At 38.3% G+C, this 25,220-nt stretch overlaps 3 protein-coding genes across 6 annotated transcripts; 1 reads left to right on the top strand and 2 right to left on the bottom strand.

Annotated features, from left to right (window-relative positions):
* Positions 1–747: 747 nt before the first annotated feature.
* On the bottom strand, positions 748–9,826 carry LOC111335326 (calcineurin subunit B). Of its 3 annotated transcripts, none has more exons than XM_022941213.2 (5): positions 9,704–9,826; positions 6,897–6,957; positions 5,864–6,103; positions 4,675–4,859; positions 748–1,168 (listed from the first exon to the last, which is right to left on the bottom strand). In XM_022941213.2, exons 1-5 carry the CDS (start codon positions 9,704–9,706, stop codon positions 1,064–1,066), a joined length of 594 nt encoding a protein of 197 aa, XP_022796948.1. In that variant the 5' UTR covers positions 9,707–9,826; the 3' UTR covers positions 748–1,063. The 3 variants fall into 3 exon arrangements, with proteins under 3 accessions (XP_022796948.1, XP_022796955.1, XP_088587809.1); XM_022941220.2 differs by having other exon boundaries at positions 748–1,374; XM_088731683.1 differs by lacking the exon at positions 6,897–6,957 and having other exon boundaries at positions 5,864–6,125; positions 9,704–9,766.
* LOC111335137 (protein ripply1) lies at positions 9,746–18,219 on the top strand. 2 transcript variants are annotated; one of them, XM_088731686.1, is made up of 6 exons: positions 9,746–9,878; positions 10,283–10,588; positions 10,920–10,991; positions 11,418–11,487; positions 14,231–14,295; positions 17,067–18,219. In XM_088731686.1, exons 3-6 carry the CDS (start codon positions 10,987–10,989, stop codon positions 17,245–17,247), a joined length of 321 nt encoding a protein of 106 aa, XP_088587812.1. In that variant the 5' UTR covers positions 9,746–9,878; positions 10,283–10,588; positions 10,920–10,986; the 3' UTR covers positions 17,248–18,219. The 2 variants fall into 2 exon arrangements, with proteins under 2 accessions (XP_088587812.1, XP_022796735.2); XM_022941000.2 differs by lacking the exon at positions 9,746–9,878 and having other exon boundaries at positions 10,246–10,588.
* On the bottom strand, positions 18,004–25,123 carry LOC111334398 (acetyl-CoA acetyltransferase, cytosolic). Its single transcript, XM_022940121.2, has 7 exons — positions 24,916–25,123; positions 24,219–24,400; positions 23,949–24,066; positions 22,739–22,882; positions 21,766–22,043; positions 21,044–21,154; positions 18,004–19,951 (listed from the first exon to the last, which is right to left on the bottom strand). Exons 1-7 carry the CDS (start codon positions 25,121–25,123, stop codon positions 19,781–19,783), a joined length of 1,212 nt encoding a protein of 403 aa, XP_022795856.2. The 3' UTR covers positions 18,004–19,780.
* Positions 25,124–25,220: the final 97 nt, after the last annotated feature.

The raw sequence follows: 25,220 nt of genomic DNA on the forward strand, positions 1-25,220 counted from the left end.
TGCACTGGCAAAAGTTCAGGAGAACGCGAGTAACCAAATGGCGATTGGTTTCAGTTTTGAATTTGATTGGACAGAAGCACAATGGGCTCTTGTATTGGTCTTGAACATCAAATCGCGAGGTAAAGCAAAACCTGAGAAACAGGTTATACTTTTGATACTCAAATGCAAATTGTTTGAACACTCGCTAACTTGAATCTCTTACTGACTCAGATCAAAGTCGATTTCCTTAGGATTTCCGTCATACGATTGGTGTAATCATACCCTCGGCAATACCAACCCCCCTCCCCCCATAAAGGAAGTTCCGTTATCTTTTGACTTGTCTGAATTGCAATATAACTTTATTTGACGTAAAGACAACAGAGTGACAATAACTCTCAATAAAGAAGCGACAACTTTGAGTTTAAATTTACAAGACATGTTTCGACATTCTCATGTCATCTCAAAGCTCATTTGCAACTGAAGATGACATAAGAATGTCGAAACATGTCTTGTAAATTCAAACTCAAAGTTGTTGTTTCTTTATTGAGAACTTTATTTGAATGAACACTAATAAAAAGAATCATAATGAAAAACGTTTTCCCGTCATATTTCCAGTCTTCTGTTCTCAAGTCATACAAGTGGCGTAATTGTACCCTCGGCGACCTACTCCCCCTTCCCTCGAAAAGGACGTTCCGCTATCTCTCGACTTGTCTGTACTGTAATAAATCTTTATTTGAATCAACACTATTTAAAAAGAATCACAATGAAAAACGTTTTCCCGTCATATTTCCAGTCTTCTGTTCTCAAGTCATACAAGTGGCGTAATTGTACCCTCGGCGACCTACTCCCCCTTCCCTCAAAAAGGACGTTCCGCTATCTCTCGACTTGTCTGTACTGTAATAAATCTTTATTTGAATCAACACTATTTAAAAAGAATCACAATGAAAAACGTTTTCTTGTCATATTTCTGATCTTCCGTTCTCGACTCCTCGAGGGTTCGAGTTGTCGATGGTCTTTGGGGGGCCATCTCCATCCTCATCCAGTGATAAAAACCACAAACAAGAACAGTCTAGTCTCATTCAGCTCAAAGCAGTCTCTTCTTCTTCAGGCAGTTGCGTACACTCTGAACGAGCGCAAATACGTAGGGCGAGGAACTTCCCTTCACCCACTGCGCACCCGTTTCCTTTTCCTGTGGAGAGATTGGGTACAAAGGAGGAACAAGCCACTGGCTAGATGTTTGGTGAGTGATTTCACCCCGTACGTTTAGTTGGCAGAGATTTCTCTTTAAGGCCTAACAGTAATTCAAACTAGACATCCATCTTTTAGACACTGTATCAATTATGGGAGCTGCAATTCCACGGTGAAAAGATCTCCTATTTCCTCATCAGAGACAATCTAGCAGATAAAAGGAAACTTTTCATTTTTGGAAAAAACTTCTGCATAACATTTACATCAGTATTCCCCATTTACTCACATACATGTTTTTGCGTTGTTGTCATCTTACAGGAGGAGGGGGGGGGAGAGGGAGCTAATAGGGATGTGCCGCTGGACTGATGGGTCGCAATTTTATGACTGGATTGACTAAAATGGAATTGCATTTCAATCAGGTTGCTAGAATGGGGTGGCACTTGTCCGGGATTTTGTGATAAGAAAAGTCTGGTTAGTCGGGATTTAACACAAGAAGACTCGCGATTAAAAAGTCATTGCCGTTTTACCAAAATTTAAAAAGATGGGGTTTATAATTACCAAAGTATAGACTATAATTGGATAGGAGTTCTAAGAGGCCAACGGCGCATACCCAGCAAAAATTGACCACTCCCCCCCCCCGCGCGCTCCCACCTTCCGTTACCCAATCAATTTATATGGCTGTTATTTAAGTTATAACTTGTTTCTGTACTCTTTTCACTTGATTACGTTTCTGTGGCACGATACATAGTTACGCTTTGACAGATGTTTCATTTTTCAAATCATTATCTTAACACTTCCTTAAACCTTTGACACGGAGTTCGAGACCATCACTAGTCTCATTACGCTATGACAGATGTTCTCATGCAGTCTCAATTTCAACTTTCTTAAACAGTTTGGTCCAAGTTTGAAACGTAAACGAATGAACAAAAACAACAAAAACTGAGAACAAAGTAAGGTAAAATCTTGAAACTCTCTTTCAAAATTTTGTTAGCTGTAGCTTCTGATGTTCATAAGCAACGGTTCCTAAGCATGGAACAAACAAGATAATTTGCTCTGACGGAGAGGTAAGGCTCGAAACATCTGCTTTAGAAATTCTTTACGGTCACCAGTTTACATTATCAACTCACTTTTTAAAATCAAATCATCTTGTTGCACCCACCGACGCAGCACCACAGTTTCCTTGGACACTTACTCCCTTTATTCATGCATCAAACAGTCTGGCAGAAATTTGTAACATCGTTGAGTTGAGACAGACGTTTTCTTATTGTCAATCATTTTAAAGCACTTTCTTTTAAATGTTGATGAGCAGTTGGCGTTCTATAACAGACGTTTTCATACAGTTCTAGATCATTTCTTCACACTTTCTTAAACTGTCCATTTAGAGTTCTTAAAATGTTTAATTGTGCCAGGTGTTTTCATAATAATTTCAAATCAGTTCCAAATATTTCTCGTAGTAAACCGTTGATAAGGAGTATCTTTGCGTTATGACAGATGTCTTCAAACATTTCGAAATCACTTCTTCACTACTTATTAGACCTTTGAGTCCGTGTTTGCACAATGTTATCATCTCGTAATTTGACTTCGTTTTTGTATAAAAGGCCCCACGATTGCCAGTGCTCATCCAAGTTTCCATAACGACATCGAAAAATGTTTAGCCTTTTGATCAGTTTGCAAATAGTATGAACCATATGGCCACTCTAATTACCCTGCTGTTGGTTTTTTTTTTTTTTTTTTTATAACATAAATCACGTAAAGCGCGCGCTCTTCTTGGCCAATTCAGTGTCTATTATTTGTCCATAGGCGTACATTTGCTGACGTGAGCAAATGTTCCCAAGTAAGCAAATGTTTCGCAAGAAATTGTTTTTTATGTTATCAAAAAAATGATAAACACCGCAGCATACACTATTGCTGTTGCCTCGAGCCACTCTAACGCTTCTTTCATAGCAACCTCCGGTAGCATACATAACTCAATAGTGTACGCTATGGTGTTTAGCATTCATGAACTGGTGTCACTCCCTTAAATAGGGTTGCTTTCAGTGTTGGTAACATCCTTACGTTATGAAAGATATTCTCATTTTCCAAATCAGTTCTCCAAACTTTCTTTAATAACTTTCCAGTCTGAGTTTTTATCATTAAACATTTTTTTTTAGTTCTTAAATCATTTTTGTTGTTGTAGATAGAAAAATTATTTTGATTTCCCACAAAGGTCTTCCTTTCTGTTCAGTTTTCAATTTATTTCATCAGGAGAGGTAGCAACACACGTAACCCTTACATCCTAACATCAGTATACAAATTCTCAATACTGTTCTCTTATAGATATCTTATAGGAGAATTTGTAAATAATCAGGACCTCCTTAAGTTGGCAATCAATTCCTTTATTCTCACAGCCTTATTTCTTATTTAAAGGGTGATACTGTGGAGGGAATTAGACATCAGTCACTCTAAAGGATTGAAGGGTTTAAAATGTTGAGGAGAAGAAGTGAAGAAATCGACACCATCCCCCCACCCCCCCCCCCCCGCTTAAACATATTTCGTTTCGTCGCGAGGTGTCATGGGATAAAAAATAAACGCACGAGGTTCGTTTGGCAAGTAATTCATGGCAGTCTCCATATAGACTCCCTGTGTACCCCGTGTACCCCGTGTACCCCGTGTACCCTGTGTACCCTGTGTACCTTGTGTACACAGGGGATATAATTTGCAGCTCGGACCATGGACACTCGAAGAGAGCTGTCTCTTAGACTCCGTTGAGTCATTAATTTTGAACACGTGTGTTCTCCCAAGTTACAGAAATATATCAATATTGTATAATTTATATTAATCTGGTTTTTAATCAAGGGTAAACATAATTTTGAATTGCATTAATTCCACATTCCAACTTCGACATTTTGTTATGTCTTAAATCATTTTGGGATACAATGATTCGCAACTGTAATTAAATTGTAACAAATACAAAAAACGTAAATCATAAGTATCGTTAAATTATTCTCTTAATTTCTTCCTTTGTACCCCTATAAGAGCGTAGTTAATTGAAGTTGAATGGTTGGGGAACCATTTGTTGAATTTCTGTTGGCTTTTTTGACGTAACCATGCACAACGTTCAATTGTGTACCCTGTGCACCCTGTGTACACAGGGTGCACAGGGTACACAGGGTACACAGGGTACTCAGGGTACACAGGGTACACAGGGTACACAGGGTACACAGGGTACAAAGGGTACACAGGGTACACAGGGAGTCTCTATGGAGACTGGGTAACAGGGAGTCTCTATGGAGACTGGGTAACAGGGAGTCTATATGGAGACTGCCATGAATTACTTGCCGTTCGTTTTTGGTCCGCCATATTGCTTGGTATGTTTGTCTTGAATGTGTACGATTTCGACCTCTCCTTCCGCGGCCGGTAACAAAGACACTATGGAAACTGGAATAAGCACTCAAAATTGAAGGCCCTTTGATGCTCATTAGCTACAGCCTAATGAACATGAACACTTTGTGTCTGGGTATGACTTACATTTGTAAATTCATCAAATGTCAACCTTGAAGTCTGCTGCAGTTCACTGCTGTTTAAAATGCTTGATATCATTCCTAACAAGTGATCATCTGTGATTAAAGGACCAGTGACCATTCTAAGCAAGCTGAACAGTTCACTGTATGACAGGTATCCATCTTGATCAGTGTCCAGTAACTGGAATGCAACTACAACAAAAATAAATGACAAACACCCAGGTGGTTAAATCTACCAGGTGAAAAAATTAAAATGAATTTAATAGCTCACGGAAAGAAATATTTCGGACTTCTTTTCTCACTTTCTCAAGAGGAAAAGCCCTAAATGGCAAGTCTTTCCCCAGCAGCTTCAGCTGAACCTTAAATATATCAGTAGATTTGATGAGTGTGTGAGGCCTCAACACTAGCACATGCACACAAACCATATGCTGTGTGCTGTGACTTCATATCCAGGAGATTACCTCAGTCACTGAGAATTACTCTTTATGAGGCATACTTACAAAATGAATGTCACCTCCAAATTGCACATAGTGCTATTTTCTAAAGGGTGAGGGAAGGCCATGAGAGGCAGAAATTCATGTAACCTTTCTATTCTCAAGATGTGAGAGCTAACATGCCATTTGATGTTCAATGACATACATTTCTTTTTTGAGAGAGTGAAATGCTGGGTACCATGTCTTTTCTTTATTGAGCTCTTATTATCTATTTTTGGCTATCATATGGCTGACTTCACAAGTGATCGTGAAGCCAGTCTCAAAATCTGTCTAGTTATCAAAGCAGACAAGATAGGTACATAGTACATGCTTCCCATTGCCTGCTTTGATTCTACAATCCCACAAAACATATTTTATAACTTCTAGGAAACTTTCCCTGTTATAGGGAAAATGCAATTGATTATTTGGTTGAATCTTTTTGCCAGATAATAATTAATAATTGACCAAGCTTGTTCAGTTGAGATGCTGGATATTGGCAACACTTTATTCTGACTATCATCATCATTATTTAATTATTTATTTGTATTTTCCTAGTATATAAAGACAATTAAAAGGAATTCTGCCAACGTTCAGCCCTCATGACCAAACCAGCACTGCCAATAGAACATGAATGTCATTTAGGAAAAACAACACGTTTCTCCTTATATTGACAAATACATGGAATCAGCCCTATCCTTAAAAGCAAGGACAATGGTGACTTACATTCTTTTTTGTCCTCAAGAGAATTGCGAGGACTGAGTCTGGACATAACTTTAATGAATGATTTGGACGTTATTCTGTTGGTTCTCCTTTCAAGATACGCAGAGGCCACTTTTGGCATGATTGGATTTGTAGATATCTCTGGTATGTCTAAGAATTGTTTCAGGCTTATACCACCATTTTTTCCTTCTGGGTCATAGCGCGAAAACCTCTTTAGCAGCTTGGTTATCTCTTTAGTGGTAACTAGGAGAAGAGAAATGATGAACTGAAAAGAATGAAATGAAATGAAGTGTATGGTTTGAACCTGGGAATATCTATTAACCATTTATGCCCCATAAGTGGTTATCATTTAACTTGTCCTTGCACTTTCAAAACATATCCAGAAAAAAGGTGATAGGAACGGACAGGCTTATCATCTAGAGGGTGTGATCTTGATATACTGCCTCCCGGTTAGCTCAATGGATAGAGTGCTGGACTGTTGTGCGGGAGGTCGAGGGTTCAAGCCCCAGCCGGACCAACACTCAGGTCTTAAAATAATTGAGAAGAATATGCTACCTTTCTATAACATCAAGAAATTATTAGATATTCTAGTCTTCTCGGATAGGGACGAATAAATGGAGGTCCTGTCTCCTGCAGTGTTAGGGGCTGGAGATATTAATTTCCCACGCACGAAATTACTGTGTGATGGATGTCCTCCCCTGGGGTTGGATGGGTGGGTAGCAGGACCCCTGTTGATACCAGTGTTTACTACACTGAAGGGGCTATCCTGTATAATTAGAGATGTCTACTCTACATATGATGCAAGATTCTTTTGTCCAATTTACAAGCAAATATGTGGCAGATAGAAAGGAAGACTATGATCTCCATGTTGAATGTTCGTGATAAAAAATATATTTTACAGTCTAGTCTTTGTAGAGACATGAGCAATGAGAGGAGTTTTAGAATGACAGTTAACATATCAAGTCATAATGCATCAAAAAATGCTAGCCAATTTAAAGAGGTTGTCATTCGTAACTTTTTAGTAAAATGTACATACAGTTTGAATTTGATTCCAATTCTCTTACTTCCTCCTCATTGGCAACTGAGGCTCCTGCTCCCTAAAATGATAGTGAATAAACTAATTACTTATTGAAATAATTTGAATATATCAACAAAGTTGAAATGATAAATTGGTCACCGTTACAATTATAAAAGCTGACATTTCGAGCATTAGCCCTTCCTCATTCGCTCCGACGAAGGGCTAACGCTCGAAATGTCAGCTGTTATAATCGTAACGGTGGCCAATTTACCATTTCAACTTTGTTGATATATTCAAATTATTTCGTTACCCCCACCAACGCAGCCCCAAACAGTTTCTTTAGAAACTATCAGCCTTTATTCATAATTATTTATTGCATGATAAAAGATGATGGTGTTTACCAATTTATTACCTTAGCATAGTACAGTCTCCATACCTAGTACTAAACTGCTGTATACGTTCCTTGAGTAAAAGCTCTAAGGCCTGCCAAGCGGAGCACTTTATAACACCTTCATGTAGTGAATTTTTAGTGTCAGCACAAATAGCTGAAATAGCTCATGCTAATAGAAGCAAAATTTGAACATTTGAGTTTTCAATTCTAATTTTGTATACTTTTCTGGCTATAACTTGTCTTCCACATTCTAAAAATTTAGAGAAAAATTTTCCTTCAAAAAGTAATCATTCCACATCCTGTAGCCCACCAAAGGTTATTATACATTTCCATTTCTAAATTCTTCCAGAATTTCTGGTAATTTTAATCTTATCTTCAAACTGTTATAAGGTACGAGTCATATCATATGGTCTCACGAGTCATTTGGGGTTCAACCAAAGATTTAAAGTTCTATTAATGATGCATGTGAAAAACACTGACAGAGGTGAGAGAAATTTATGCAAATTCAGTCACCAGCTATGTTGATTTATCCCTTTTTTTTTTTTCAAGAATTTATCTAAGTTTTCTGTACTCTGTCCAGATTTTTAAAATTGCTTTGCAATTTTCCATGAAATGATTCAGAACTTTGTATAAAGCCCTTCTTTAATAAAATTGTCTTCTTTTACCAGAATGCAACCATCTGAACACATCAACTCGTCCAAAACAATTATGTCAAAATTGACATGATTTTCTCAAAGATACCCTGTGAAAAGTAATCTCCATTTCCCCATTAATTCCCTAACATTTAGTACTTTGAGAGTTTAAGATATTTTAAGATTTTAAAGAAAATTATGCAAAACTCCTATATCAGTAAAATATATTAAAAAGTAACTTTGAAAGGAAAACTTACAAGCAAAAGCAATTTTAACTAAACCCATGACAATTATCACATTGGACTAGGAAATATGAAAGCTGTTCAGTAACTCTATGCTGAAGATTTCTGATAAAGATGAGTATTTTTTATGCTTAACCAGAAATTATTTTAAAACATCAGCTGCATGAGAGATAGTATAAGTTGAAAGCTTAATTAGAAATGGTATATAATGAGTTGTTTCAAAGATGAAAGTCAGCTCTCTGGTTTTAAAGACGGTTAAACCCTACTTAATGGCTTCCAATGAGAAACAGCGATGTTAATGTAGCTTTCAAAATACCACATATGGGGTGCATTAGATGGTATAATGACAAACAATAAAAAGTTTGTCTCGGAAGGAAATAATGTTTTTACTGATAATGAAATCTAGAATTTCCTGGTTATGATAATAATGGCTGGAAAAAATAATTGAGATTTTAAACTTCCTCCCAGCAAAAAAAATATTTGTTACTGAAAATTTTTGCAACAAAATAAAGTCGAGAGATTCAGATTTGTCTCACATTTTAATATTGTCCCTGGAAGAAATTCCCAGCAACCCTAAATGGTTTTGAAATCTCAGTATTTGAGTGAGACAAAAAGAGAAATTTAAGGTGGACAAATATATTGACAGGACAACACGTAAATGGGTCCATTAGTTGCCATGAAAACCTTACTGGTAAAGAAACATTACAGGGAAATTTCGTTCATGCATTACAAGGGAAAAAGGCAATGCAACAAAATATTGACCATCAGATTTATGATAGAGTGACCAGTATTAAATGGAAAAGGAAAATTTTTCCAATGCCTGGAAAAAAAAAGTAAGTTACTTCCCTGGACACAAATTCTGATAATAACATAATTCACTGTTGACAGTTTCATTATTTTTCCTTTCATGTCATGTTTGATTTAGACTTTCAAACATATATTTTTATTCAGATGTTTTCCTGTTCTCTTCAATTAAAGCAAAAGTAGTGGTGACAAGGGTCCACTTTAAATTTGTCAGCTTGTCAGTTTTACCTTTTCCATAAATATTCAGCTGAATAAACTTCTCAATATTTTTAATTACAATGGAAGACAATTTCCTAGTTATGAGGCCATGAAGTCGGTAGCGGTTTTTGATTTATTTATCCAGGCAGATCTTTTACGGCTTTAAGCACAGGAAAGAAAGTGCTTACTGTCATCAACTGCAAGTGTGCCGAGAGGTAATAACAAAGGTTCCGCCATAAAAGAGTGCTTTATGTAGCTTTATGAGATGAAATATCTCAGGAGAATCACCTGTTGGTTCTTTGTTCAAATTGTCCATTAACTTGTAGCATTAGCGCCCTGTGGACGTAATGATTCTCTCTCCCCAAACAGAGAAGATTAAATTTTTTGCGCTTTTATCTACTTTTTAGGACAAACAAAGACTTCAATTTTCGCGCCGTCGATGGATCTTTCGTAACTAAGAAAAAATCTGTCAGGTTTTGTGCCAATTGCTATTTTTTAATTCCTTAGCGTTCTCACACCTTTGGCTAATCTAAGAACAATACAAGTCTCACTTCTTACCATTACTGAAAAAGCTGAAAGGTCTTCTCTCCACGAAGGTTATAGAACATGGCTGAATCTTTGAATTCCTAATTCGTCACGCACTGGGGGATAGAGTGGAAAATTGTCAGAGTCACAACATCGCCCAACCACCCTTCCCTTTGTAAAAAAAAAAAAAAAGTAACAAGCTTTGAAGGTAATAATATTTTGCAACTAATACACATTGATGTTCATAGTATTTTGACCAAAACTGCGAATAAAGCGAGATTTAAATGCTTGGCTAAGAAACCAGTCTCTGATATATCTTAAAATGTACAAATGAACCCTTTTTGCCAACTCACGTCTTAGAAAGAGTGGTTAGGGAAACTGAAAAAAGGCTTTACGAAATACAAGAGAAAGACTCATTTACATTTTCAAAATAGCGTTGTACAAAACAAAGAGAGCAGGATTTAAATTGTTTGTGCGTGACCATGTGGCTTCGCAAAACGTGTGTTTCGCTTTCATATCTACAATCGTTTAGCTTTTTTGGCGCTACACATGTCATACCAGTAAAATTTGCATTAGTTTTGTTGACTCAAGGGGTGCAAATTTGCGTTTCAGATGTGCTAAGTTTGACTATTGGACCTTCCGTGGCAAGAGTGTCGGGGATATTTGAAGCACGTTACACGTTGTGGAAGCCCTTTGACTGTCAAAACAATAAATTTCTTCGATAGCTCGATTGATTGGCCGAGTGCGGATCAGAGGTGTGAAAATCTCCCAGCTTCGGACAACACCCACGGCACGTCTAGACTATTTTAACTGCCCTACACAAACATTTTGCTAAAGATTTCACGCGTTCCTGTACTCCTGCGACTTTGCACAGATCGAAGGTAGTCTGTCGCGCACCGCACCATTTCGTGACCTCGGGTGAGTACACGTAACTTAGGTGAATACTACTGAACGCTTGTCAAATATGTTCGGCTGAAAAGGCGCATATTCATTTTATTAGCACTAATTCTTCTACCTTCATCGCCGAGCACAATTTCGACGAAGAATTGCAGATTATTCCCATAACCTTTGCTTAGATGAGAGAAAAACCTGCGTGTTTCAACTCGGTTACAGATCATACCTGAATAACTGGTAACCTACCAGACCAGGAGTTGCACAATTTCGTCATTGAGTGATTTCGTGACTCGAAGTTGGCTCATTAATTCTTGAAATTGTAATAACATGGGTTCTTTCTTCTTTCATCTGACAGGAAAACCACCGGAAAATTTTTAGAAAAATCTGACTACTATAGGTGGATCTTTTATACTGAACACAACATGAAGTAAGTACTTAGTCACAAATTTGTAAATTAAGCGGGTGAACAGCCAAGTTAAGTAAGCACTGTACTCAAAGAATTGGGATTCGTGAGGTTTGCAAAGCAAAGAAGGAATTTCGCAATGCACTATTTCAACAGTCACTGTCATGTTAAGCTATAGTGAGAGAAAAAAGGCACGAACGAAAATTACACGACAGCTCTTTAGGCTGGATAATTCTGTCTTTCCCTTTGAAAAAGCATCGCTTTTTTTGCGGTCGATTTGGCATGTTTAGTCGGTGAATTACAGTCGAATCACAAAACCAATTACTTTACATCTAAATCAATGAATCTATGGCCATTTGCACATAGATGTCGAATCCACATTCGTGCTAGCAACATGTTTCACATTCGCCACGTGTCATAGATAGATTTTTTTTTTTCTGATCGTTACAGCAAAATTTGGCGGCCATGGCTCGACAGCCCCGAAGATCACCAAAGAAAGCAGCGTCAAGTACGATTCACGGTGAGTTGATGGTCAGCTTTCTGAAAAAAAGATTTTCTGAAAATTCTACAGCTCAAACGAGAATAAATTACAAACGAATTTGTAATGAAACTTTGCCTACAATCAGTTGCCTGATAAGGTGTTTCATAAGATTCTTTTCACTCTTGGAAATCATGAAATTGTAAAACAAAGTGTAGTTTTCTTTTAGCGCAGGAAACCTTTCGGCTCTTTTGCTCATCCGGTTTTTTGTTTTCCATAAAATTTGGGGTAGAAAGGAAGGAAGTTTGAACGGAATTAAATAAATTATCGGGCTTTATTTTAATTTTCTCATAAGTTAACTTCCCGCTGTGGGTACTTAGCTGAACTGTTTCTCTTTCAGTTTGCACGACTTTTTGACGGACAAAACGCTGATTTTTTTTTGATCGTATTCCTACTCTATTCTTACGAGATTTTAAACGAAATTACGCTTATTATGCGTAAAAATAAAAATAATTCTCGATATTAGCTTAAAAAATTCTTATATCAGAGGAACCTTTATTTGATCAAAACCTCGATCTTCGAATGATGGGAACACAGTAGAAGGATTCGAAATCATAAAACTGCGATAAAATAAAAATCTTTAGGGTAGTGTCTCTTCTTAAAGGGTCAATACCCTGACGTTTCACCATAAAACAGAAACATCACTTTTTAACTGAGCTCTTAAAATCAATGAAAATAAAGAAGATGCCGCTCTTTGTATCGACAACATTTTTGTGTGGCAGTGTGCTAGCAATATCAGTAACCAGCTTTTTACCGGGTGGGACCAATTGATACGACTAAAATCTATTTTATGTCGATGGGATGGGTCGATTTATCATTGTCATTTATCTTTCCCCGGCAACTCGCTATTGCCACTCACTTGTCCTGAAGTTATCGGGATACCCTTTCAGAAAAAGCTTTCAATCTTTTAGGTTTCCCAGCAGGTTCGGCTCGTCGTAATCTACAGGTCTGTCTAAGCGGTTGCAAGTACCAGCACCATATCGAATTGTCGATTGAACTTCGTCTAAACAAACCATTCCGTACCCGTCTCCTGCCATTCAATTTTTTGAGTAGATTTCAAATTTTCATTCGGTTACCTGTAGTGACTCGGTAAGTCTGCGAAAAAGTGCTAATTTTTAAAATATGAAAATGGTTTTAACCTGTTTTTTTTTTTTGTCTTGAAAGATGTGCCGTAACTCGGGTACGACGGTACACGCCGCGCAATAAAGAACGTTTAGAAGCAGTGTTCACGCGATGGAAATTGACCATGTTCTAGTTTTTGATTATTCAGAATCTAAAAATCCTAACCAAATTAATGTAAAGATGGGGCTGTGAATACATATACATCAATTTAGGGACGTTAATTCAAAACGACGTTGCTTCCACGATAAGTTTTTTTTAATGTGATAAACATGGTTAGGCCATGATGCGCGAAAGAGAAACTGTCTTTGCCGATGTTTATCAAACCCGACCATTTTCATTGTCCTCTAGCGTAAATGGAGTTTCTAAACCATAATCCCAATATGAAAACTCGTTCTGTCCGTTCAGCTTACTGAAATAAAAAATGAAATTTAATCGCTCCTCTGCCTCGTTAAATTTAACACAGTGGCCCCGCTGAAACCTTACAAGAGGAGATAAGTCAAAGCATTGTTACGGCAGGGTAAGCCAACGGGCTCCTAAGACTGCATATACTCAATTTGCTTCTGCCAGTTGTCAAACGAAAAATCAATTTATTCATTTTGCCGTTGCCTAGCCGGGAACTTTGTAGTTTTTCTCTGTATCGTAAGTGATGGTCGATTGAAAGGCAAACTGCAGCGCAACAGTAACGTCTTGCCCGCCATTTCTGCACGATGCGGTTCACTTGAGTAGTAGAATTCACCTCCAAACATTATTACATTATCAGACCTTGTAATTCACAACCGAAGGCAAAACCAGTGTCGTTTAGTTACCGGGAATAGTTCCAACCTGAGTTTTAACCGAATTTCCTGGTATCAGCGGGAGAGTGGTCTACTTCAATTTTATAACAGTACCAGAAACACTGCTTTTGAGATAAGCTAATAGTCCTCCAGCAATGTCCAAGACTCATGGTTGCCGGGTACATTATAACGCAGCCACTTCAGCATAGATATTTACGTAGGTATAAGGGGTTGGAAAAATTCTTTCGAATATGAAGAGATAACCTCATTACTAATCTTTGACTTAGAAGTCAACTTGTGGTTTTATAAACTTCCTTTGGATTCTTGAAACAAGTGTGTGGTCGTGGGCCATTTCCGTCGTTTCTTGATTAGAAGGGAAATTATTTTTGCATGTGTAACTTGTGGAGGGTTTTTATTGACAAGATTTTGCGAAGCATACGCTAAATTTTATTGCTTCTTTCGAGACGTCTTTGAAAGCGGTAATGGAACAGAAATCGCTGATTTTATTTAGTACAGTACAACAACAGTATTAATAGGACGGATAATTCAACTTTTGAAGAGTTTCTGATTGCGAGATTTAATTCTCAAACAACTGCTAGATATTGTTGCCACTTAATAAGACAGAAATCACTGATTTTATAACTTTAGTACAGCAACGACAACATCAACAACATTAAGAAGACTGCGATTTCACCACTGTTCTTGTAAAACACAGACGCCGCACAAAATGGTTGCTCAGGGACAAAACAGTGCTGTAAGAATTTCACGAAAAATTTGTTGTGTAACTGTTACTCATTCGTTGTAACATTCTTATTCTTACTCCAACATAGCCCTATAGATCACCAAGTGCAACAGGGAATATACAGCAACAACCACAATTTAGACATCCGGTCAGGTAAGCCGTTAGTAAAACATCTTTGAAATGGTAATTTGTGGAATGGCTTTCTACGAAGAGAGAGAAAGCTTATTTACGTCAGTTTTTCGAAAATCTAAGTTTGTTCATTTTACTTGATTCATGATACCAAAGAACGAACCGGCTAGTAAAAGGAAAACGAAAGGTTCATCCTATTGTTTACGCAGTGACGCACGCGGTTGATGTTTTTTTCAGTTTGCCATTGTCGAAAAGACTAAAGGAAAATCAAACTGGGCGGTCCTCTTTGAGAGAATAATTCACATTTCACTTAACCGTGGTTCCAGAGGTCCCATCTTTTCTATAGATATATATTTGTGTGTGTGTGTGTGTGATAGGTAGAAAAAAATCAATCAACTACATTTCATCCCTACAGACCTGTTTCGTGGTTGCCCACTCATCAGGGGATTTTAATGACAGAATAACGCAGTACCATTGCTATACTAATTAACATGATTGATTTGGTGCGAAAAGTGTCGAGTCAGCTGTTGCGTAGGAGGGCTTTGTTTCTCTGTCGGCAGGAAGAGACGAGTTTGTTACGCTTGTTGAGTGTAGATAGGTCGGGTCGGCAGATGATCAGGAATTTCTCTTTAAGGCATAGGTTGCATCGTTTGCTTGAGCTGTTGTAGGGCAGGTGTGAAGATAGAATGCGCCACGCGATAGAATAGCCGATGTTGTTGTCTTTAAGTGTCCAGATGTGTTTACTGAGTTCGGTAGAGTTTCGGTGCTTTGCGTGTCGGAACGATGAGGTGTGGTTGCTGTAGCAGGTCTTGAAGTCGTTTGCAGTGAGTCCGATGTATGAATCCGTCGAGTTGTTGTCTTTACGTGTGACGGTAGCTTGGTAGATAACAGATTGTTGGAGGCAGTTTCCGTCTAGCGGGCACGAGTTTTTCTGTCGGCAGTTGCATTTCTTGTTATTGTTAGCGGTAGTGTCGGCAGCATTAGTCTTTACGTGGGAAGTCAGAATTCTTTTGTTGTGGTTGTCAATGATTTGTTTTCTATTGTTCATGCAGCTATAACTGATCTTGATTGTGTTTCTGTTGAAGATTTTGCGAAGCTTATGGTCTTTAGGGAAGTGTTTGTCTATCAGCGCGAGGAATTTTTGCCCGATGTTAGTGCTGGTGTTTCTTGCTGAAAGGTGGGTTGAACCAGAGGATGTTGTTGCATTGACGGTTCTTGCGCCTTTGCGCGTGCGTTGGTTCATAGTAAAGTGTGTAGCTGTATCCACTGTCGTCTTGTGCTTTCTGGTAGGCAGGAGCTGCTTGGTCGAAGGAGGCTTTGTCGGATGAGAGAGATGATAAGCGTCTGTTGATACCGGTGGGGATGTTTTTGGTGGTGATCGGTGGGTAGTTGCTCTCGTGGTGGACGTATTGCAGTGTGGTGTTAGGCTTTGTGTATGGTTGGTACGTGTTTTGGCTGAGGTTAAATGTGACGTCTAGGAAGTTGATTACTTGTTTGTATGTTTGTATGTTTTCTATGGTGATGCGGAGTTCGTTGGCGTTAAAGATGCGGCATATCTCTTTCTTGATGTTTTCAGTATCCCTAGGTGTGGCGTCAGTGGTTGACAATCTGTAGTTGATTGATTTTTTTCTACCTATCACACGTTATACTCGCTCTGCTATATGTATCGAGCACTGTTTTACGGATATCAAGTTTAACCCTTCTATATATATATATATATATATATATATATATATATATATATCAAATACCCAAGAAACTTCGAAATGAAATCCAAAGAGAAAAGTGAAAACGTCATTGAGAGCGGTACTTTAATGTTCCCGGTGTAAGCTCTAAGGATCAACTATCGGAAAGTGACTTTCAAGTGTGTGCCGCGATGAAGATTGTGGTTGACCGACGGAATAAGCGCCTCAACCAGAAAGATTAAAAAGATATTAATAGCATTTTTATTTTGAAAAAAGTTTTTTCGAAGGCACCACCGGTAGAATAGACTTCATAGATACAAAGATGCTCGCATCCATATATGCATTATTTATAATCAACTGAGTACAAACGCGCAGTCTTTACCAAAGTTAAACTTGTCTAGGTTCAGGGGCTATTTTGTTCAAATAGCCTTTTCCGTTTTGCCATCTTATTTGGGAAAGCTTATTCTTGGAACCAGTAGCGGTGAAAAATCGAGAAACACCTGAAATTCCAATTTCAGATGATGAGTCTCAGATGATGCGGTTAAAGCGGGTATTTTGAAGCAGAATGTGTAATTAGACCTGGAGGCTTGACAAAAATATAAAATAGGATGAAAGGGAAAGCACAACGCCAGAGGCCATTAATGTATCTTAGACTGAATTCCCGTCTTTTCCGTAATACTCTAGTTCCTTGTGTTTTCTACATAAATCATAAACCTCCTTCTTTTGTGGTTTGATTCATCTGCTCATCAACTGATGTCGTAAGTGTGGAGTTTTGGGGTTACACACTCGCTGGCTGTCTACACAAAGGTAACCCGACGTAGTGCTGAAAGTACTCTGAAACAAATTAGCATCTACAGCATTGTATACTCGATTTCTGTGGCTCTTTTAAGTCCGTCTTCGTTTCTTTTTTAAGGGGAGGGATGGAAGGGATCTCTTTTTTTTTATGGGGGGGATGGAGGGAAGGGAGGAAAGGATGAGTTCCTTTTCCGAGAGTGTTTAGGAAATGAATGGGGTGGTGGTGGTAGTGGAGGAAGTAACAATTGGGGGACATGATAACTGTAGTAACTGAGGATTTCCTTGCAAGAATTTAACCATTTTCACCCTTTTCAGGTTACTCTGGACAAAAGGCGCATATGATTACATGTACGCATCAGGAGAAACATTACTACGGAATTTCCCCGTTCAAGCGACCATCCAAGTCGTAGATTCTAGTGACGGCAGTGACGATGAGGACGATGAAGAACTCGACGAATGCGATGAAAAAGAAAATGAAAAGAAAGTAAAACAGTAGACAATTGTTTAAAAAAAGTAGCTATTCTATACATAAGTAAATAAGAAATCCTGCAAAGGTGGAGCTATATATCTATGCGACGATACCGAAAATGCATTTGTAAATTAGAGGTGCTTTGAGCTCCAAAATGGAACAGATCGAGTTAGATATTATAAGTTGTCAGCAAATGCCCCTAATAGAACACTTTTAGATAGTTTATTGTAAAACCAAAGCAATCGCTAGGCCAGGGCCAATCAGGGCGAAGGATGCTAGTACAAGGAGCCAATGGGAACTCAAAGAAAGTGTCCTATCACACACGAAACTCTCTAGAACCAGCAATACGCTACGGCAACCATGGTAAGAGACAAAACGTTCACTCGAAAATGTCCTCATGGACGTAATTGCGCCCTCTACATTAGTTATCAACGTTTTTTTTTTTTTTTTTAATATATATCAAGACGCTTGCTTTGCCAAAGCAGTTTACCCTTATACACTTTTATAAATACGGAAAGATATATACAATTCTAAAAACGTCAATGTTGATGGTTGGACAAACAGTCTAAATGGTATGTGTAGCCGCTATACTCGGAAATTGCTCTTAAAAGAAGATAATAGTTCCAAACTTGAAGGGTTTTGAAGAGCACCCGAACATCAATGAAAATTAGGAAATCTCTTTGTTTATTAATTCTACCGACAAACAATTGTAACTCATTGTATATGATCATCTTGTATAAACAAAGTTTATTTTCTGTAGCTTTTAATTCATCCACACAAGTCTCTGGTACAAGCTGTAGCACTCTCTCTTTATTTTTACTTCAAAGAAACGTACTTCAGGTGATCAGTATGAACCACAAAATGGTTCTTGTGTGGATAAAAGCACTGACATACATTTATCATACAAGCTGTGCTTACACCTTTGTACATTTTAAAGTTGATAATATTTAAATATTTTATGAATGAATTACGATAATAAATAAACGCTATTGGAATGGATTCCTTACCGTTTTGAAGTACCGAAAGAGTTGTGCAACAAATATCTACCTGTGTCATTCCAAACGGGATTAATCTCTTCAAAACTTAGTCTTGAAGTCATAGTGATGGATCTTAAGCAATTCAAATACCTAAAGTTTCTCTTTCTTAAATGAACAAGACTCACATAGTGAGATCGAAAACTTCGCACCACTAAACGGCGGAGAGTAATAATTGGTAATGCGATTTAAGTAGAGCTACCATAGACTACGAGCAGTCGCTCTTTTACCGCGAAGTCCGTCGCGCGAGTAAAAAAAATCAGCCAACATAAATTTTCATTATTTCATTTATGTAGTCGATTAATGTTTATTATTTTTTTTACTGGCGTGGCAGACCGATGAAAAAGAGGGACTACTCGCAGTCTAAGCTACGGGGTCACACTTGCTGCGTCTTGAAAACTGATCAACTTCATTGGTTCAAGTTGATCGCTTGCAATTTATCGTCAACCTTCCCCCCTTCCTTAGCAATCCTCGTACCTTTTGGAAATATTTTAATCTCGTAGCGCTCTTCTAGAAAACCATTTCTTAATGGACTGTTTTACTATTTTACCGTTTTTTCAAGTCAATTATCTAGAAAAGTTCATAACTACGCGAAGTAACTTCTGAAATTTAGGTACTTTGCGATTCTTCTGTTCTCTCAAACATCTCGCGTTTTTCCGACGAGTGCTGCGGCAAATCCCAAACCAATGTCATCAAAATGACCAATCAAAGGAGAATATAACAAGCAGCCAATGAGAACTCGAGAAAACACAAGCAATCCGCTCGAAAGCGGGCAAACGCAAGTAACCAAGTCGCAATTGCATCTGATTGATTAAGATGGTGGCGGGACTTTTCTCGACCAATCACAGAGCATAAGGAAGCAAAACCAAATCAATCCCTCATTTCTTTCGACACTCGATTGAAAACTGCTCTCAAGTGGATGTCAATAAAAACCTTATCTTTGGTAGATCGATAGATGGCATTTTAAAGGCAGGGTTCACACCTTTTCGAGTTAATATATTAAAATGCATGATTTCTATGGTCATGTCTACGCTCACTTTTCAAAGTTTATATGAACTAAAAATTTCATCACCTACTTTAAATAACGTGAAAAAACGTGTTAATTTAACTTGCTTTCCATCTTTTATAATTTGTGATGATGTTTTATAGCGGGGCTCCCACGCGCGCGAAGAGCGCATGGGGCAGAGCCCCATACCCATGGAATATGGTCAACCGCTTTTCGTTTGGTAGTCACGTGACTGACCGAGCGTACGTACGTACGTAGGTGCCTTCAGATTGCACGGGTAGGGTAGGGGAGACCATCAAAACGAAGGGAGGGGTGTCTCAGGTGAGTCTTGGCAAATGCACATATTTTATGTTATCATTAATATTACGAACTTGGGAGCTCCGCTTGTAGGCTTGGCTAAATCTATATATTATATCTCTATTGCCTCCTGGGGACGAGCTAGGGAATCCCATAGTGATCCACTAAGGGAAAATCTCTAATATGACCACAAATGGTACTTTAAAAACATTCACTGAGACTGTCATAACCTTTCCACACACATAGCAATTCCCATCCCGCCACCGATACACAAGGCAGCCACGCCTGTTCTTTTTCCTGTTCTTTTCAAGCCATGTAACAATGTCACAAGAATTCTGCATCCTGATGCACCTATTGGATGGCCAAGAGCTATGGCACCTCCACTGATATTAACCTGTCAAGATAAGTCAGAACAACAATCATTGGTCAAACATGCAGTCACAGTAAAGTATATCACAGGAAAATTTATTACCAGACGAGGGAATTCCGCTTTAAATTGCACGCGATAACCGCTTCGCTTCGCGATTCGTGCGATATCGGTTTTTGCGTGCAATTCAACGCGGAATTCACGAGTCGGGTAAAGGATTTTCCTCGAATCGCAGAATATAATAAAAATAAGAAAAAACAGAAAACAGCGATAATCTTGTTTGTTTTCATTCTGAGCGCGAAACAAGAAATGTGAAGCAAAATCACTTAGCCTCTAATTACCTCACTTCTTTAATCAATCAGAATGCGATATTTTATTCAATGATGCGATTCTTGGGGATATGTGAATGTACGAGACCTTCCTATTTGTGAAGCTGAAGAATCAGATCTATGTCAGTATCTTTGCAACTGTGTATCTACCCCTCCCTCTCCTAACCCAATAACAGTCAACTGATAACAAGTTAGGATTGATGTTGGATTAAGGGAGGGGTGGGTGTTCAGTTGCTCAGATACTAAAACTGATTCAAATAGTCAATTCATAAATATCAAACAACCAGGCTTGCCTTTAAATACCAGTGGGATGACATTGTAGGAATTTTTCAAAAAATCTTTTTTATACCCAGTATAAGCCTGATACTCAGACTGCCCGCTGTTGCTCCTTGAAAAAGTTGAAGCTGGTCACTTTGGACTGCACGAAAATCATGCCACCCTAGTATTTTCATAAGAAATGTTTCTCATAACCTGCATAGTTAGTGGGTTTTGAGTGCTCTATAAAAACTACAATCATTGAGCTGGGAAAAAGAGAAATAGAGCTTCAAATCGCCCTGTTGAATTTCATGGCTCTGTTGCTCTGTCAGGAAAAACTGGCCTGCTGGTAGATTAACATGCAGAAGGATCAATGAATGAAATGATGAATGAGGTTGGAAATCAACTGATCAATTACACCCTCAAATTGGCATAATGGAGAGGTCAATTAGATGCAACTAAAAAAGTGAGCTTGTACAATGTTTTCATAATTCATAAAAAAATGTCAGAGAATTTCAAATGTAACATTTGGTACCTTTTGTGGATCAAGCCGCAAATCTTTCACAACAGCACAAGACTGGGCTGCAAATGCTTCATTAAGCTCAAATAAGTCAACATCTTCAAGTTTCCATCCTGCTTTTTGAACCTATGGAAGAGAAAAAAGGAAATCTTTCTTTGTGTAACATACATCCTCAATTAAATTGATTTAAAAAGTAATGCAGCTGCAATCCTCTTACTGGTGGGGAGGCTGTGATAGAAAAGTTCTTCCCATAAAGATTTTACCCTCTATTCCAACTCTATGCAGTTTGTTTTTTTTTTCCACTGCAAAGTGTTGCTATATCTTTTTTCCCGAAACTTACACCTATCGTCGTTGTTAATACCATATGCAACTTTTCTTTTTTGATCTCCAGCTGATTTCCCAACCCAAGTGCTGCACATTCCTGTATCTTGTGCCCCCCTTCAATAAAACTAAGGGTCCCAACCATTCTCAATCATCCTCTGATCTCACGTTGACAAAACATCCTCTTTTTTCTTTCATATCATAAAACCAATGTAACCCACTGAAAGACTGATCAATCCAACAATCAAGCAAGCCAGCAATCAGTCAGTCAGTCAATCAATCGACCAAACAAGTAGCCAGTCAATCAGTCAATTGGCTCAATAATCAATTATCCATTTGCTTAGATGGCTGTCAAGTCAGCCAAAAAGTCAACTGCTGAGCCAATCAGAGAGTAATGAAAAACATATTTTCCTTACAGCTTTTCTTGTTGCAGGAATGGGTCCTGTGCCCATCACTGCAGGTTCAACACCAGCCTGACCCCATGAAACAATGCGAGCCAAAGGAGCAACACCCCTCCTAGTGGCCTCGGCATATGTCATGAGCACAACTGCAGAAGAACCATCATTGATGCCAGAAGAATTTCCAGCTGTAACTGAGCCAGTCCCATCTTGAAGAAAACATGGTTTGAGATGAGCAAGACCTTCCATGGAAGTACCATGACGTGGAAACTCGTCCTCTGAAACATTGGTTGTCCCTAAAAAAAAGTGAGAAGACTGTTAGGGAAACTCATGAAATATTTGGTGAAACCTTGTGGTGAACTGTCATACCATTAAGAGGGAGTTCTAAGATGTCTTCTTACTTCATGTTATAGAAACTCACATAAGCTCAATCTGGATGGGACAAATGGGTTGAGTACTGACTTCTTTCTTTAAGAGGGACGGCTAAAATAATACTAAAAAAAAAGGTAGAGGTACTTAAAGAGGAACAGCACATCTCTTTTTCACTATCTTCTATGCACTCCAAATGCTTTTACAGGGTTCGTACACTTTTGACCTGTTAAAATTCCATGACTTTCCATCACTTTTTCCATGACCTTTTAAAAGATTCCATGACCTAAGGTAAGCAATAACTAATGGTATTGTTCTCAGACAGTAATGTTAAAAAAAAAGTTATGTTTGCAAACATTCTCACAATGCATGCTTCTGTTTATTTCTAGTGAAATTAAATCTGATTTTTGGACTCATCAGTTACCTTTTCAACTTTGGGTCTTATTGCCTTTCACTCATAGAGAGCATATTGATGTTCCATGACTTTCCATGACCCACACCTAAATTTCATGACTTTCCAGGCTTGGAAAATGAAATTTTGAAATTCCATGACTTTCCAGGTTTTCCATGACCTGTGCGAACCCTGTTTTATGAATCATTAATTTACCCTGACTTCATTTACCTTTTCTTGTTTTCACAGTGACAGGTATTATCTCTTCTTTAAAGTGACCTTCCTTTTGTGCATTCTCAGCCTGGTTTTGAGAAACAACTGCAAACTGATCCTGCTCATTTCTGGTGACTTGCCACTGTTTTGCAACATTCTCAGCTATGAAATAAGTATGAATTCATTTTGTAACTTATTTCTAATATAATCTAATTTCACTTACAATGAACTCCCATGTTTTAGATTGTTGACCAATGTAAAGAGCAAAATAACCAGTTTTGTCTCCTAAATAAATATAATTGTTGTATAGTATTTAATTAATGCCAGTACTTAATCAAAAGTAATTTTAATGATGTAAGAAAAGTTTATCTTTGAAATAATGTTCGCTGCATTAAGAAAATATCATTATAGGTAGCATGACAAAGTGGTAGACTTGCTGGCTAAGTGCTTAACCCTTAATCTAACCAGAAGTGACCAACATGTAACTTCTCCCTAAAACATCCCTGCATTATCCAGAAACAGGTAATGAGAATACTCAAACTCATCAGGCAGAAGTTGTTATCTTGATCTGACACCAAATTCTTGCAACTAATTTACAAGGAAATGTGTAGCAACAAGAGGAAAGAATTAACAATCAGATCTCTGGAATCAAAGGGTTAAAACCCTTTGACTCTCATGAGTGATCAAGAGAGAATTTCTCCTTACAATATCAATACAGTATCAAGCGGACAAGTGATAAAAATAAAGAAAAATATCAGTTGAGGGATTACTAGTTGTTCCGCCTCCAAATTCTCTGAACTTACATCATAAAAATTGTATAGCAGATAGTAAGGAGAATTACTAATGAGATCTTTGGAGTGAGAGGGTTAGGGTTAAAGGAAAAAGGACTTTGGACCAAGAAGTCTGGGTTTTAGCCCTGACTGAGGTTGCCATGCTGTATCTAGGGCCTGGGACTAGATACTTAATTTCCACAGCACCTCTCTTGACCCAGAAGTTTGTATGGGTACCAGCACATTGTCAGAGAAACTATTCATGAATTGCTAGTCCAAGAAAAAAATCTGACACTCTTTCTTTCTTCATGTTGCTGAAGCTAGGATAGGATGCAGTCACTGTGCTAAAAGAATATTACACTCACAAAACAACCTTCAAGAATACACTGTCAGATGTGGTTTGAGATGAACTGAATTATGTGATATTGTAACACTGGGCAGCAGCAGGACCCATGTACCTGTTATTCCCATGTGGTAACCATGAAAAGCATCAACAAGCCCATCAAGCATCATAGTATCCACAAGTTTAGTGTCACCCATCTTCGTTGGTGACCTTATGTTACAACAATGAGGAGCCTGGAATAACAAAATATTTGAATTACTTAAAATAATCAGGGCCCCACACAAAATAAGTTCCCGTCCACTTTCCTGAGACATTAACATTGATCAATGACTGATCAATCAGCTCTGAGCATATTTTTCAGTAATTAGTTTGGGACAAAACCCACCTGGCTCATACTTTCCTGACCCCCAGCAATAATAACAGCTGATTCATCCCTTAAGACGGCTTGATATCCCAAAGCTACAGCTTTTAAACCAGATCCACACAACATGTTCACACCATACGCTGGGACGGATGATGGGATACCAGCATTCATTGCAGCTTGTCGTGCTGGACCTTGGCCTTGGCCTGTATAAGGTAACCAACAGCAGAGAAAAAGATTGACTATCTGTATTAAAAAAAGGTGCTTTTTGCATCCATTTTCTGCATATAAACACACACCAACCAAAACTCCTCCATTCGCTTCGATAAAGGGCTAACACTTGAAATGTCAGCTTTGAAACTCTTTAGAGTGGTCAATTTACTCCTTTATCAACTCAGTTCGTAAAACCATAATTACCTTGTTGCTCCCACCGACACAGCACCACAGTTTCTTTAGAAACTTTATTCAAAGGACTGTAACCTATCCTGCCCCTCCCTAACCCTTTTTTCTTACATAGGTCTTCTTCCCCCCCCTCCCGCCCAAAAAACAAGGCCCCTCTTCCCTCCTCCCTGAGCCTGACGATGGGCCTGGTTGGAAGGGATGTGGGGGGTGAAAGGGTAATTTATAAATCTATACTAACATCCAATAAATAAAGGTACATCTTCCAGACAACAAAACAACTGCAAGCTGATAAACGAAAGTTCATATCTACAATACACACCAGCAGTGCAAACTTGTCCCATAATCACCTCAGCCACGTCAGCTGGGGGAATCTTGCCGCGCGTCAAAACTTCTCGAATGACCAAGGCGCCAAGTTCATGCGCTTTAAGTGAGCTAAGGCAACCATTTAAGTTTCCTATTGGCGTTCTTCCGGCAGCAACAATTACAACATCTCTATTATTGTATCCCGAACTGGCCGCCATTGCCATAAGTTGAGGTGACACGTGAAGAATCCTGGTATCTATCTGGCACTTTACGTTTCAATTTACACGAGTAAGTTTTTTCAAATAAGTTTTCCGCTGATTG

This window comes from Stylophora pistillata, chromosome 8, assembly GCF_964205215.1.
Source record: "Stylophora pistillata chromosome 8, jaStyPist1.2, whole genome shotgun sequence".
Lineage (NCBI taxonomy): Eukaryota > Metazoa > Cnidaria > Anthozoa > Scleractinia > Pocilloporidae > Stylophora > Stylophora pistillata.